The 14,531-nt window shown below is 39.6% G+C and overlaps 2 protein-coding genes across 51 annotated transcripts in view; one reads left to right on the top strand and one right to left on the bottom strand.

Annotated features, from left to right (window-relative positions):
- Positions 1-10,609, bottom strand: part of Dscam1 (Down syndrome cell adhesion molecule 1) — a 68,300-nt gene extending 57,691 nt beyond the window's left edge. For 31 of the 50 annotated variants that reach the window (XM_077418791.1, XM_077418778.1, XM_077418768.1 and 28 more), the window contains exons 1-4: positions 10,460-10,609; positions 8,321-8,447; positions 3,889-4,070; positions 3,296-3,434 (exon numbers count right to left, since the gene is read on the bottom strand). In XM_077418791.1, coding sequence (XP_077274917.1) covers positions 3,296-3,434; positions 3,889-4,070; positions 8,321-8,411 — 412 coding nt within the window. In that variant the 5' untranslated portion in view covers positions 8,412-8,447; positions 10,460-10,609. Of the gene's footprint in view, positions 1-297; positions 460-1,950; positions 2,113-3,295; positions 3,435-3,888; positions 4,071-8,320; positions 8,448-10,459 lie in introns of all 50 variants that reach the window. The other 19 variants (XM_077418785.1, XM_077418766.1, XM_077418786.1 and 16 more) reach the window with 2 other exon arrangements.
- Positions 10,610-12,520: 1,911 nt separating this feature from the next.
- On the top strand, positions 12,521-13,873 carry Dpm1 (Dolichyl-phosphate mannosyltransferase subunit 1). The gene is made up of 4 exons (XM_077418294.1): positions 12,521-12,733; positions 12,860-13,070; positions 13,148-13,338; positions 13,433-13,873. Exons 1-4 carry the CDS (start codon positions 12,594-12,596, stop codon positions 13,650-13,652), a joined length of 762 nt encoding a protein of 253 aa, XP_077274420.1. The 5' UTR covers positions 12,521-12,593; the 3' UTR covers positions 13,653-13,873.
- Positions 13,874-14,531: the final 658 nt, after the last annotated feature.

The following is a 14,531-nucleotide window of genomic DNA, read 5'->3' as shown; positions in this document are numbered from 1 at the left end:
CAAGAAATTGCATTAGTTACGCAAGTCTCAAATAAAACACCAAGCCCTCCTATATACTCGTGTAAAGCCAGCCATTTAAACACGAAGTAGCAAGTTCAATGTACGTTTCAAAAAGGTTGCTCTTAGATTTTTACTTCAATTAATTTGAATATCAGCGAACTATCAGCGAAATTCGCGATACGCGATACGCTGTCAAACGAGAAGAAATATCTCGCGACGTCGACGACGTTGACCAGTTTAATTCGCTGCCCACGCGGGTTCCGACTTTCCGAATTTTCTAAAAGTTTCGGATTATACCGTTGTCCTGATCCGGATCGAAAGAGTTCCCTTGATCGTCCTGCCACCCAATAACCTGAACGAATTCTGCGACGAAGCTCGGTATACTGCACTTGAGAATGGCCGCGTTGCCGCGTATTACATACTCGTTGTTGACCTCTGACTGATAATATTGATGCACCACTGCAATAAACGATCGAAATAATCTGCGCGAGTCCGATTTTTCTACTGACAATGAACATAACGGCGTCCACTCGTACCGCTTTCATTTTCACAACGATTGGAAATACATTCAATGGAACACACGCAGGTCCGTGCATGGGAACATGTTTTATGACCATTTCAAGTTGCTCTGGTGACATATTATCTTTACAATGCAAAATTACATATTCATAAAAGGTTTTTTTTTAATCATTTTTTTTCATATATATGAAAAAATTAATTTTTTACTTATACCGAACGAAATCTCGACGACGTTGACGGCAGCTTTGGACAATATATCTCGCTATTGCTCCGCGAGCAGAATTATTTGCGTTGTCGCATCTTATGCCGGCAGTCGCTAACGCGAGCAGACATCATGATGGCACACGATCGATTGACTTTCAAGCCCGGTGCATGCGTGCGTATACGCATATGTACCCTAGATGCGTCGATACAATATTCCAAAAAGTTTAAAACAAAACCGTGAAATTTTCCTCGCTTTTATGAAATTATATAAAATCAAATTTAATTGTAATTACGAGAATAATTGTTCCATAATTGAGATACTAACTACTTTCGTATTTTTAAGAAATACTAATGCATTAACGAGACCATAAAAATAATAGTAAGTACTAATAAAAATGCAATATAATTTCTATTGTTATTAAGATCAATTAGCATTGTTACTATTAATTTTCAGAACAAAGAAAAAAGAGCAGAATAAAGATAAATATTATTAAACGAACTGATATATTTAAAGTACACAGACGGCGCGTCAGAAGCGAATACCCTGTGGTTTAATAGAAAAATGAGAGAGATAGCTGACAACGGTCAAATATCCGATCGTTTCGGCTAACGCTAGATACATATCGAGTTGAATATAACGTTAACGAGACGAATGTGACGATGTACACATATATGTACATATACACACACACACACACACACGTGCTAGCCGTGGAAGTGGAAAGTGAGCGACCCATATACTTTCGCGTTGCACCGCTCCAAATTGATTTGCATTTTGCCACCGTGGCAATTGAGATCAATATACGAGAAGCCGAGTCGCACGGATGGTGTCAGTCACTCAACCGAACGACACGATGCATTTGTGCCATCGAACTGAAATATATGAGCGGGACATTATTTTCTAATTGTCCCTGTGCAAAGGGTATAAATAAATTGGGAAAATGCGTTAATAAAATTTGGGCGAGACTCAGAATAGAAAATTTAATGAGAAATTTAAATGCATTTTGTCTCAATGGGTTTCTATGTAATGACTAGGTTATCAAATATAATAAATTTCGTATTGTTACAAATCTTTAGATATTTTCAGAATAATTTTAAAATTCTCGGTTTTTAATTTTGTATAGACAAAGATCATTATATGTCAAAGATGCAACGACGAAATTTTCTGCTCGCAAAGAGTTAAGAAGATCGATCAGTTCGCTGATCAAACCCTAATCCTGTTTATACCAAAGTCATCGCCAGGTACGAATTCCTCTCCCTGATCCGTGTGCCAGGATAAGACTTTGACGAAATCGGCGACGAAAGAAGGAACGACACACTTCAAAATGGCACTGTTCCCACGGATCGCGTATTCTTTATTGACGTCGGTGTCGTAATACTGCGCCACCACTATAATTTCGTACACACAAAATAACGTTCACAATGCGTCGGGAATTATTCTGCTCCAGCCTCAACAGCTCCAAGAATTTTATGGATATTTTTCGTAAATGTAAGTTCCTTAAAATAAACATTTCCTTTAAAATTGATTTTCTACGAATAATATAATAGCATTTAAAAAATTCGTTACTGTGTATCTAACATTACAATATTTTTAGTAATTATTAATTTTGTTAAATAACCATTGTTACATATTTGTCCAAAGAATTATTTTAAAAAATCTGTAAAAAAAGTGATATTTAACCAATAACAGATAAGTAACTGGAAACTGCTGCGGTCGATAAAGCACAGTGACGTCAGAGATTTAATGACATCACTGTGTGATTCAGAAAAATTTTCAATTTTGCAAGAACGATACAATTATCATCATGTAAAAATAGAATTACATCGATCATAGAATAATTTTCTAATCGCTTGTGAGCAAATTGAGGGTGCAGAACGAATCGAATATAAGTTCGCATAAACGGCGGCGGCAGAGATTGCAAAAAACATTTGAAAAAGTATATAATATATATGTATATAACATCGGATTACTGTATTATTCGATTGACACCGATGTCTTTTATCGAATTAAAATTCTTCCAAAGAAATATGTCGGATAAAATATGGAAGAAATAGTAAGCACGAAAATACGTGCTTTTAGCCATAGCTGGAAAGAATATTCTTTAAATTTTTCTATGTTTAGCCATCTTATATTCTATCTAAAAATATAACTTTAACTTTAAATTAAATTATTTATAAACAAAATTAATTGCAAATTCTTAAGTAAGAACTTCTAGTGTTTAAAATAACACTGTACAATAATAAGAATTTTAACTTTAATTTTAAAAAACAATTTTTGTTTCATTACAAAATATGTTTCTACAACATTTTAACAACTTTCTTCTTTTCTATAATAATAAATGTTAAAAATTCAAATTGTCTCATCATTATAACTTCAAATGCCGTTTTAATAACTAACGTATACATTTATTTCGATATACCTAAAGAAAGTTGAACTTCTGTCAAAAATTGATATTAAATTTGAATTTATTAAGATAAAATTTAAAAGTGCTCTTCATTTTTGGGACATCCTCTACAAGATACTATAGATGGCTAAACGTTAAATGCTTAATGGGTAAAGATTGACACTTACCGGCTCTCACGTTGACATCACGGCTGTGTACCGAACCTGCAGGAGAACGTGCCAAACAGCTGTAGACCTGAGCATGAACTTCCTGACGGTAATCTTCAGCGCGGAAAGGAGGGAACACCAAATTTCCGTTTGGCAGAACCTGCAAAGGGCCAAAAACCGTATAGAATGTAGAAACTAAATTAGTACATAATAACGCAAGCAACAAGCTTAGAAATAATTAAAGCGTCCTTCATGATTGCGTGAATGAATGTGGGATGGCACGGGCGTTTAATAATTCCATTCACATATTGCAAATAGGTATTTGATACTGAAATGACTGATAATTGACGGCTAGTTAGAGGAATAGTTCACCGTCCTACGCGTGACAGAAAAAACTTATTTTCAATCTTTTTTTTTCCATTGAGAACATCCGTTTTACTAACATTAATATAGATGCGTTGATAACGTTAATAGATTTTTAACAGATGCTATACGCGCGCACCTATTTCAAAACAGCTCGATAAAATCGACCGTGAATCTATTTCGATGTCAACTTCAATACTTATCTAAATAAGATTTTAATAAAAAGAATAGATAAAAATTTCACACAATACCTGTCGCAATCCGGGAACGTCTCCCACAGCAGTTCCATCGGAACGGACCCAGATGATATCCGGTTGTGGGTTTCCTCTTGCCTGGCATTCGACGACGGCTCCGGTTCCGTTTGAGAAATCAATCCGGTTTGGGGGCTCCTTGACAAACACCGGTCCCATAGATGCATCTTCAGCCGAGACAACTGCAAGCAGAATGCAAAAGTTCAATGAATCATGCACTAATGTTTATAGTGCTTAAACAATTGATCTCGAAAGCAATGTACACACTATTTTAAAGCACCATAAATTTTAGTATCAAATTTAACAATATTTGTTAACGTATGTACATCATTTTCGAAACAAGTGGCTAATTTTTTTTTTAATAGCTATTTTTTCGAAATTGCAAACGACATGCCATGACTTCAAGCAATTTCTTCGTAAGTGTAAGCTTTGTAAGTTGAACTAATTTTGATCCGAAGATAACGGAGTTTTAGTTACGGAAAAGGAATGTTCCGTGGAGACAGAACGAAATGTAAGGGACACTTAACAGCTTGTGGGAACATTAGCAACGAAGCCAATTAATTTAAAGTGCCACGAGCGACGAGACCTTTTGTCTCGTGTCTTCGGGTTTCGCTTATCATCCGTTTCAACCAGGATATGCGACACCCACTTGCAATTGGCGCGTTGCCAATTGCAGCAAACAACAGGTTGTCGGGTCTGTTATTGAATAATATGCGATCAACGTCATGTGACCATAAGGGAAACGACAATGCGTGATTCCTTTTCCGTCGTGGAGAGCTGCGCTCCTGCGTCTATATCGGTACCATCGATAGCGAAAAGTTATTTCCATATCGACAGCAAATTATGTGCCATTAACTGCAAATTTATTGCAAATGCATGACTCGCACGTTTTTCATATCTCACAAGAGGCAAGAAAATCCTCTATTAAATACGAATTATAAACAGTTTCCGTGCAATTCTCTTTCGACATAATGTACAAGCGACATTACAGAATTATGATTTATAACTGGATCCAACAGCTGAGAAGGTATATTTCGGAATCTGTATTTATTTACCGTGAAAATAGCTAACTGCAATTTGTTGTAACAAAATGATATAAAAGGAACACGAAGATAGGAATGTTTAGCGATTCAAGTCGCTCCTTGCAGCTGCAATGGATACCCAAAGTTTATGCAGGAGTCTACCGCGCTACTTTTCTCCTCGCACGTAGCCACCTACTGATTCACCTACGACGATTGCACCGAAGCGAGAGCGTATACATATAAACCCGGTGCGGTATAAAATCAAGAACCGGTTAGCGAAGCGTGCGCCGTTGGAGCATAGGTATAAAGAACAGGTGTTCCGAATTTTTGTGAATACGCGCCTTCTGCTAGAGTCGGATCTCGACTCGCACAACTGCAATTTTATCTCGCCTATTCTAGTCCCGTTCCAACTTTCCTTCCGATCCATTTCACTCGATGGTAGTGGAAACTTTCCAAATAAAATTACATTAAATTGTAGAAGAAATGTCAGCATTTTATTTCTTCTTTTGCGAGTATCTTGTATTTTTGTATCTCTTTTCTTCTTCTCTTTTAAACTTCATCGCGCGGATATTCTCTTTCTTTCTCTTATCCCTTTTTCTTTCTCTTAAATCACCTCGTTAAGTTGACAGTTATATAGTGGCGTTAGGTCACCGAAAGGGTTAAAAGGATTAAAGCAACGCAGGGATATTGCAATGATTAACTGGGTGCGTACGGCAGTTTCAATGGCTGTATGCATTTACGTCCAAAGGGTTACGTTGTTTATACGTTCCGCGGCACGTGCAACGGTTGCAACAATAGCCCAGGGTATTGTCCGCGGCTATACACGCGGCGGACGCGGTACGCCGCACGAAGTGGGATATATCGATCGCAGAAGTGGCAAGTAAAATTTTTTTCCGAGATTAAACTCTCACGCATCCCCCGATGAAAGACGAGATTCTTCCCGGTCGAGAACCGCTCTGTAATCTATATATAGCGATAGCTTCGAAACGTCCGGACACGCTGCATCGAATATATTTCCAGCGTGCACACACGCACACGCGTGTCATCACGCGCGTGACTCACGTGTGTGTTCACATCTGCTCACGAGTGCGTACGTGTATGTAAACGTAAGATACTGCGACGTGCATAATAACGAGGAATATGTCGAAACCATAAGTCGACAAAGGTGTCAAAAAAAAAATGAGCCAACCAAACGGTCTTTCAATCGAACATTTTTTTCGATTTTTCGTTAATTTGAAGTTAAATTTTAATTTTAAACGCTTGTTGGAATACATTTTTATTTTAAAACTCCTATCCTCTGTGAAGTGTCATGCATCGTTTATGACTTTCTTTCGTTTTTCAGAGATTTCTTTAATTGTTTAATTATTTAGTTACTTAAATAAAAGACAGAGTAATTAATTTAACTTTAATTCTCTTAAGCATTAATTTAATTAATTCTAAAGTATATTTTTCAGTCGTTATTCCAGAGATTTCAGAATCAACAGTCAGTTCTCTAAAATTACTATTAGAATTACTCAAATCATATTTTGTCAACACATATTAATGACCGCGAGGGTGGATATATAACTCTTTCGCGTAGGTGTTTAGGAAGTCGCGAGAAATTCTCAAACCTCTCTCGTGCTTTCAGGTCATATACGGCTTCTACAACTGCGTCTATTTCTGTTACTTCCTGTTAGATACCAAAATATCAAATGTTTCTTTAAGTCTCGCTTACTCAAGCTCGAAGTGCAAGCAGTATAATCAATTTAGTCTCAATATCACTTTCAACGCAATAAAAATTCAACAAAATATTGTTAAATTAGAATTCGATTACGGACATTTAGATAATGTAATTTATTATACACGTGTTTGACATGATTATAGTCGACATATATTTGCAATTAGCCACTGTTTGCGTCACAATTGCGTTAAAATCCGAAATGTTTCGTGGGTACGCGATTTCGCAAATTTTCCGTATAATTGATTCATTATAAATTCCATTTTTCACTTCATTGTGGTTATCGATGAAATTCCTCTCAAATGGTCTCTCTTTACTTTTTATCCTCAACTCAACTCAAAGATCAATTAAGAACACCCCGGCTTGATGCCATTATTCTTTTAATAACAAATGAAGTTCCACTGATGAAATAATGCAGAACCCGCATAATAGGCGGATTCACCTGGTGGCGAGCATCCGCGAGTGCAATTCTCTTCTCGGAGCATGATGTGAGCCTGCATTCTGGGAACAGCAGCTGTTCCTTTCCCTCGATCTCCTCGTTCCCTTCATCTTAGTCTCTCCTCCGACAGCTGCGCTTCGCGATCCGTTCGTACCTATACGTCGGGACCTTTCACGGTCCCAACTAACCGTCTGTTCGGTTCAAAATACGCGCGGCGGATACGAGATTACGCCGAAAAAAAGCACCAGTGGACCGTTATAACGAATCAGGAATGAACGACATCAAAATCGCGCGGCGACTTTTGATTATTCCATTATTGGAATGCAACGTCAATCTCTCACACCGCTGGTCTTCACATTATGTAGAAAAGAATCCTATATAACGTTTATAGAGTAACAATTTCTAATATCTCTCCAAAAAACCTATACTTCTACATTTTATTATATCAGATTTGAATGTACGATAAATAAATGGAAATTAATTTTCTCAATTTTGACAATTTTGTTCTGCATCTCGGTAGGAATCGATTAGAGCCATATGCCAATCTTGCTTCAATATGCTAACGATAGCTAGAAGAATTCAAGGAGAATATCTAGCATCCGTTGAGTATTTGAAGCACGCGTACCACGAAGAGCAGAATGCCGCGTCAGCTGATAAACTTTGCAATTTGATAAGCTAGGATGTGTAGGAAGCTATTTTATAAGAATGTTGCAGTATTCAAATATGTATCAGATTTGTAGTTTATGCAAAAAGATTACGAATAATTCTGAAAAATCATCAGAAATCTCGTGGCAGATGCAACAACAAAATTGTTAGAAACTGCACAGCTTTGAAATAAACAAAAGCTTTGGTTTTGAAAGAAAATCTAAACTGTCCTAGATCTCTCAATGAATATCTGAATTTAACTCTTGTAATTTCTCCAGTTATATGCATCACACATGTTAAGCATTGACATTTTCAATCAAATTATTCTTATTGGCTTAAAAATCTGCTTTTGTCCTATATTATTAAGTCCTATATTATAAGTATCTTTACTGGTTAAAAATCTGCCTTTGTCTCTACATTATTACGCCTCACCGCAGTGTATTTAATGCGTATACAAAGAAGAGTCGTGGCTTGTCCTTCTACAAACATTTTTCCAATTTTCAACGCACATCACGTGACCCTCGCGCATCGACGCTTCTCCGTAATTATCGTCGAGTCATGCCGAGAAACGCGAGATGAATGAGATCTTTTCGCGCGAGGTTGACTCACCCGTTGTCAATGCCAGGACAGCGACTAATAGCAGCATAGCGACGACGTGGATGGGTGTCTCGTACCCTCCGCCTGGAGGATCTCGCCACATCCTTACCGCGGCTCTTCCGAGTGCACTGATTTTCACCTGATTTCACATAAAATACACCAATTGAACGATACGCACGTCGTAAGGCGATCGCAGATGATCCGTCTCGATGATATCCCAATAATTTTATCGAAAAGAAAACGCGTTTCAAACCACGTTTTAGTATAAATTTACTATAAATTGACGGCTCATGAAAATTTAACAGGTAAACACGAACTCTCGCTTTTAGTTCAAGGTCGGTTGGTCGGTAACTATTGGCACAATCACTTTCAACGTGTTTAGCATATGTTGAGAAACTCGCGTAATAGGCTTCCAAAATGAATGAAATTAATCGTTCTCCGCTGACAGAAATTATATAAATATGATTAGATTAGACGGCAAGAAGAAATTGAAGACTTCAGTTTCCGAAGACTTTCAGTAAATAGAGCGCCTCTTTTTTCAAGGACTTCAAAGAATTGATTTTAATGCTCCGAAAACTTAATTTTCTGGGGATCTAATCGTCAATTCACGCGTGAATACACTATTGTAATTCTTCGTAAATTTTAAAATGAACCAGCGTCCAGGGTGAAGAACCTAAGAATATTTTCTGCGCAACGCCTGATGTCTTCCTCACAGCACCGTCCGCACCTCGCGGCAAGAACGTGCAATTAAAGACGCGAGGAAAAAATAATTCTGAAAAGCACGGAGAGCATCTCTTTGGCGCGCGTTGGTCCGCGATAATCCGCAGAACGCGAGAGAGCGCTATCTCTTTGCGGAATGAAAGCGCACGTGCTGAATCGCTGATAGCAAGGGTTACGGTGTTGAAGAACAGCGGGTGAGTCGTCGTCGTCGTCAGCGGGGGGGAAGGAGGGGGACGGAGGGTCGAAGGCGGAGAGGGAGCGATCGCGGGAGGGGATGAAGAGACGCGGAAGGGCGGAGGGAGACAAAATGTGGCGGAGTTGAACGGCTCGTCACGGGGCTGCTCCCTCTCGGCGAGTTTATTGATCGCAGGGTGCGGAGCGGTTCAATCTACCCCTCGCAACGGTGCGCGCCATGCTGCCATCCGGAGCTCGGGGGCTACATGCCAGGCGGCCACGACGGCGTCCGTGTGCGGACCCCCGCTTAAAATCCTCACGCCTCCTCTCCTGGCCCCCCTGCCCTGGCCCTCTGCCACCCTCTGCCGCAACGGGGGGGACGACCCACCGCGTAGCCCGAAATTATTCTCCGACCCGTCAAACGTTGCGTCTCTCTCTCTCGCGGAAGTCGATCGCGTCGGGACTCGGGACGTGACGCCCGATACGCATTTTACGTCACCGTCGTTACATCACGTAACTCGACTATACGGAGCCGCGGGAAAGAGAAAATTTATGGGGATAACTGAAGATCCAAGAAGCGCGACGGAGATCGCGGTACACTCACGTCGGCGTCGCGGGGACGAGACGTAAACTCGCTCGCGCTGGCGAACGGCTGATCTTGCCCGCGCGAAAAAAAAACCGCGGACGATGAGAGAGAGAGAGAGAGAGAAAGAGTCGGCCGTAGAGAGAATCCCGGCGCGTCGTGACAAAAAGTCGAGGGCAAAAAGAACGGAGTACCGCCGACCATATGAGAAGCAGACCAACGGACGAAAAAGTATCCGACCCGCAGGTCTTTCATGTTTGAGAGAACGATTAACACAAAGACGCGAACGGAATCGTTGCCCTAGATCTTGGTTTCGCGGTTCGCTCTTCTTGTAAAACCGAGAACTGGCGTAAGAATTGATTCTTCGACTATCTCGGGGATGTCATCGAGGCCCTCTGCTGCGACCATCGGCGATCGCGCTCTTTCGGAATTCTCAGCTTCCGCTGGCGAGAAATCAAAAAACGGGTCGTTGGCGCGTTTTTAACCGCCCACGAATCGGCCCGCACGCACACACGCACACACAGGCGTGTACGCACTCGCGCGCAGAGATGCACGCACACATGCACACAACCACCCGCGATTTCGGCAAAATCGGCCGACGTTTTCGCCGATCCCCCGTCGAGGATCGTCGTCTCCTCGGCGAAGGGGGGAAAAAAAGATTCGCTCACACGTACCGACGACGCTTGTCGTATATGTGAACTCGATCGCAAGGGGGGCACAAATGCACGCCGACCAGATCGGAGTCGGAGAGGCGAAACGAGAGCACTCCGGATCCGCGAACGACCGATCGTAGAGTGCGGCGTCGTTTGCTTCGAAGCGGCGGCTGTTCCTCGGCTATCTCGAGGTCGGCAACGGTGGCGCGGCGGTGGGGGTCGTCGGCGTGCGAGCGCACACGCTACTCCGCGCCCCGCCCCGCCCCGCCGCCAGGGATTCTACGCGGGATGAGGGGTGCATCGCCGGCAGGGCCGTCCAAAAAGATTTTACCCGGAACGGACGCGACGCGATGAGAAGATGCGGAAAATTCAAATTTAAAACGTCGAGACGCGCGCACATAATTTTAAAGCGGGGAGCACAGACTTTTGCATAACGCATAATGCGTAAGCATAAGAAAATTGCGCGGTCCATATACATGTGTATAATAGACCTTATGCTTACGCGCATTATGCGCGTTATGTAAAAGTCTGCGTTCCCCGCTTAAAACTTTTCTCATAGAAACAAAATAATTTTTAGCGCGCCAGAAAATTATAAGAACGCACGTGTAAAATTCATTTACACGGTAAATATATATAATCCATAAAAGTAAATATTTGAAGGATTTACAGAAATCAAGAACGTACCAGATATTTCATACATTTCTATTTTTCTTATTACTCAATCAAATGAATAAACAATGAAGAAATCCATATATGCAATATGTTATTTTACCAATTTTACGTCTACGGTTATTGCGCGATGTATAATAATTAATCGTCTTATCGTCTATTCAAACGTCTAATAAAGACTCGCAATTCGGCAGATATTTCGTCCGGGGTGCCAAAAATTAGTCGACCGGCACTACCGGTTAGCCGACCTTTGTCGCGCGCGGCGGAAACGGCCAATGGACCAAAATATATATGAAATATGTATATTTGTGTGTGCAAACGCGTACGTGTTTGCGCGAGCGCAAATTCGCGGATATTTGCGGAATGCTCATAGGCTCGTTATGACGATAAGCGATTATCGCCGATCATATAGAGCAATAGTCAATAATATGCGACCATACAATGGGGGGGGGGAGGGGGCGGAAGACATGATAAATTTGATCGATAAAACACACCGCAACTAATTATAACAAAATTTGCAAAATAAGTAATTGGAGCGAGGGATAAGAAACGCTTCTTATTATTATCTTAATTCGGCATTATCTATATATTTATGTAACGATGATATTTGACAACTCCGATAAAGCGGCGCGGATAGTTTCGCACGGATTAGTTTGTAGTATTTTAATGGAGAAATATAAGTATGTAATTGTGCAACGCGTAACAATAAAGTAAATGGAACATATATTGTAGCACGAGAAATAAAAGTGATAATTTATACTTAAATGTTATGCGATACATATGGTGTACACACAAATTTAATAATTCCTCACGTATAAAATGTTGTTTATTAATTTGTTAATTTCTGGAAAATGCTAGTTTTTTCAATTAATAATTCTCTCAATTGTTTTGATGCTTGCATAATTGTGTCGCGTTTAACTCGGGCTTTTTATCATTTGGCTGATGAAAGATAAGATAAATAATTTGTTGTATATGTAAATATGTTACATTTCACGGTACAATGTCACGTTGAAATTGTATTTACTCAACGATATTATAGAGAATTATTAGACTAATGTATTTTAATCTCAATGTAATCGATTAATTAAAATTATTTTAAAATGCTCTTGATTAAAGAACATTATCGCTTTTATAATTTTAATATTACAGTTTTAAATCACTTTCCCCCCCCCTCTCTCTCTCCCTCTCTTTCTTTTTCTTTCTCCTTAAAATTTTTTGAAGAATTATATAAAATGTGATCTTTTGCTAAATGTGCAATTTATTGGTTTGAAGAGAGCGCGGTTTTGAGAATCTCAGCGATATCACTATTCACTATGGTCTTGCGCATTTGTGACAACTTTGACATTTCTGACAGTTTTACCAATTGGCGAATCGAAATACTCGAAATTCCTGTTTCTCTTGCGTCTTGCAAGCTTGCGAGTCTTGCGCTTGCGACACGCGACACGCGTCGGCCCATTTGTAAACAGCTCAAAACAGCTACGTCAAAATGGTAATTAAAGAAGAGGTGAAGAGCATCATAAAGGATTTGTGCAGGAATGACAAGTACTCAATTTTACTTCCCACTTACAATGAAGTGGAGAATTTACCGATAATAATATGGCTTATCGTGAAATATATGGAGGAGAGGTAACTAGACATAACCTAGAACCGATCAGAATTTATGTATAACTAATGAAATAAAATGAAAACAAATCAACTTGAGCCGCGTAGTTGAAAGAAAGCTTTGTCAAACAATAATCTACATTGTTACAGCGAGCTTGCCTACGAAATTATTGTGATAGACGATGGTTCTCCAGATGGGACCCTGGACATGGCCAAGCAACTGCGACGTGTCTACGGCGAGGATAAAATAGTCTTAAAGCCCAGGGAAAAGAAATTGGGACTGGGGACTGCTTACATGCATGGAATTAAATATGCGACCGGGAACTTTATTGTTATCATGGACGCCGATTTATCTCATCATGTACGTATTACGTCGAGGAACAAATAGGAAAGTAATACCGATGTGTTTCTATAAAAAGAAGATTTTTTATTTTTCAGCCCAAATTTATTCCAAAAATGGCTGAGTTACAACGGTATCTCGAACTGGATATAGTCAGCGGTACGAGATATGCGCAGGGCGGCGGTGTTTACGGCTGGGATTTCAGGAGAAAGTTAGTCAGTAGAGGTGCAAATTTTCTAACTCAGATTCTATTGAGGCCTGGTGCAAGCGATTTAACCGGTAGTTTTAGGTGATGAACTTATTATAGATTTTTGCTCTAAAAAAAAAAAATGTTAACAGATTTTAATGTGTTCTTTGCGTGACGTGGGATTTTATAATTCTAGACTTTACAAAAAAGATGTGCTGGAAAAGCTGATACAGTCCTGTGTATCCAAAGGATACGTATTCCAAATGGAAATGATAGTCAGAGCTAGACAATTCAATTATACGATAGGGGAAGTGCCAATTACATTCGTCGACAGAGTCTATGGTCAATCTAAATTGGGTGGTTCAGAAATTTTTCAGTTTGTCAAGGGCCTTCTATATCTTTTTGCTACCACGTAATTGAAAAAAATGTATAGGATAAGAAAAAAATGATCCCCAGGTCAAAGCATTTAGACAGCATTAGGAAGCATCAAGCTTCTTAACCAAACATTCCAAATTGTGTACTGCCTAAACAATTATATACACGTATGAATGTTTTAAAAAAAATATATATATATATATATAATATATATCTATCTAAAATGTTTTAAAAATAAATTATTAAAATACCACTTTTTAAATATTGGTAATCTTATGTTGCTATTACCTTTTCCAATTCAAACATGAAATATTCTTATCGCAAACATCGTTAGATCGAATGATAAATGGGATATTAAATCAAAGATTGCGATACATCAGGCATTTTTGTCACGCGAGTATCTTCAAGCGATATTTCATTTTGTAACGCGAACGTTCTCGCGCGAGAATGATCAAAAACACGTGCGCCTGCACGTGGCCATGAACGATGCAGAGGGAGCACGCGTACATAACGCTCCTCGTGGGCTCGTCCACCCTCGCCGCACCCTCTGACGTCACGCAGCCTCCATTTATTGATCCATTACGAAATTACAGTCTATATTTCTACTCGAGCCGACTCGAGTAGAATGCAAGACGCGAGTAGACTACATCAGTGGAATATCGGTATTTATGCGGTAAACAAACACGGTGTATCCTTCATGAAAATAATTTCCCAGGGATTCTCAAATACCGCAACTTTCTCAATTAATTCACATTGAAAAAATTCTTGAAAAGAAATCCAGTTTTACTGAATAAAAAGAACAAACTGCCTTAACAAACAATAAATGTTTTCAACTAAAAACACACAAAAGATATTTATTCTCTTTAGCTTGAATAATTTCTTTTGAAATAAAAAACTGAGACGTTAAAAAATGTTTTAAT

Source organism: Temnothorax americanus, unplaced genomic scaffold (genome assembly GCF_048541705.1).
Source record: "Temnothorax americanus isolate GAGA-0224 unplaced genomic scaffold, ASM4854170v1 Scaffold5, whole genome shotgun sequence".
NCBI classification, from domain to species: Eukaryota; Metazoa; Arthropoda; class Insecta; order Hymenoptera; family Formicidae; genus Temnothorax; species Temnothorax americanus.
The sequence above is the reverse complement of the archived record's forward strand: the minus strand, read 5'-3'. Positions and strand labels throughout refer to the sequence as shown.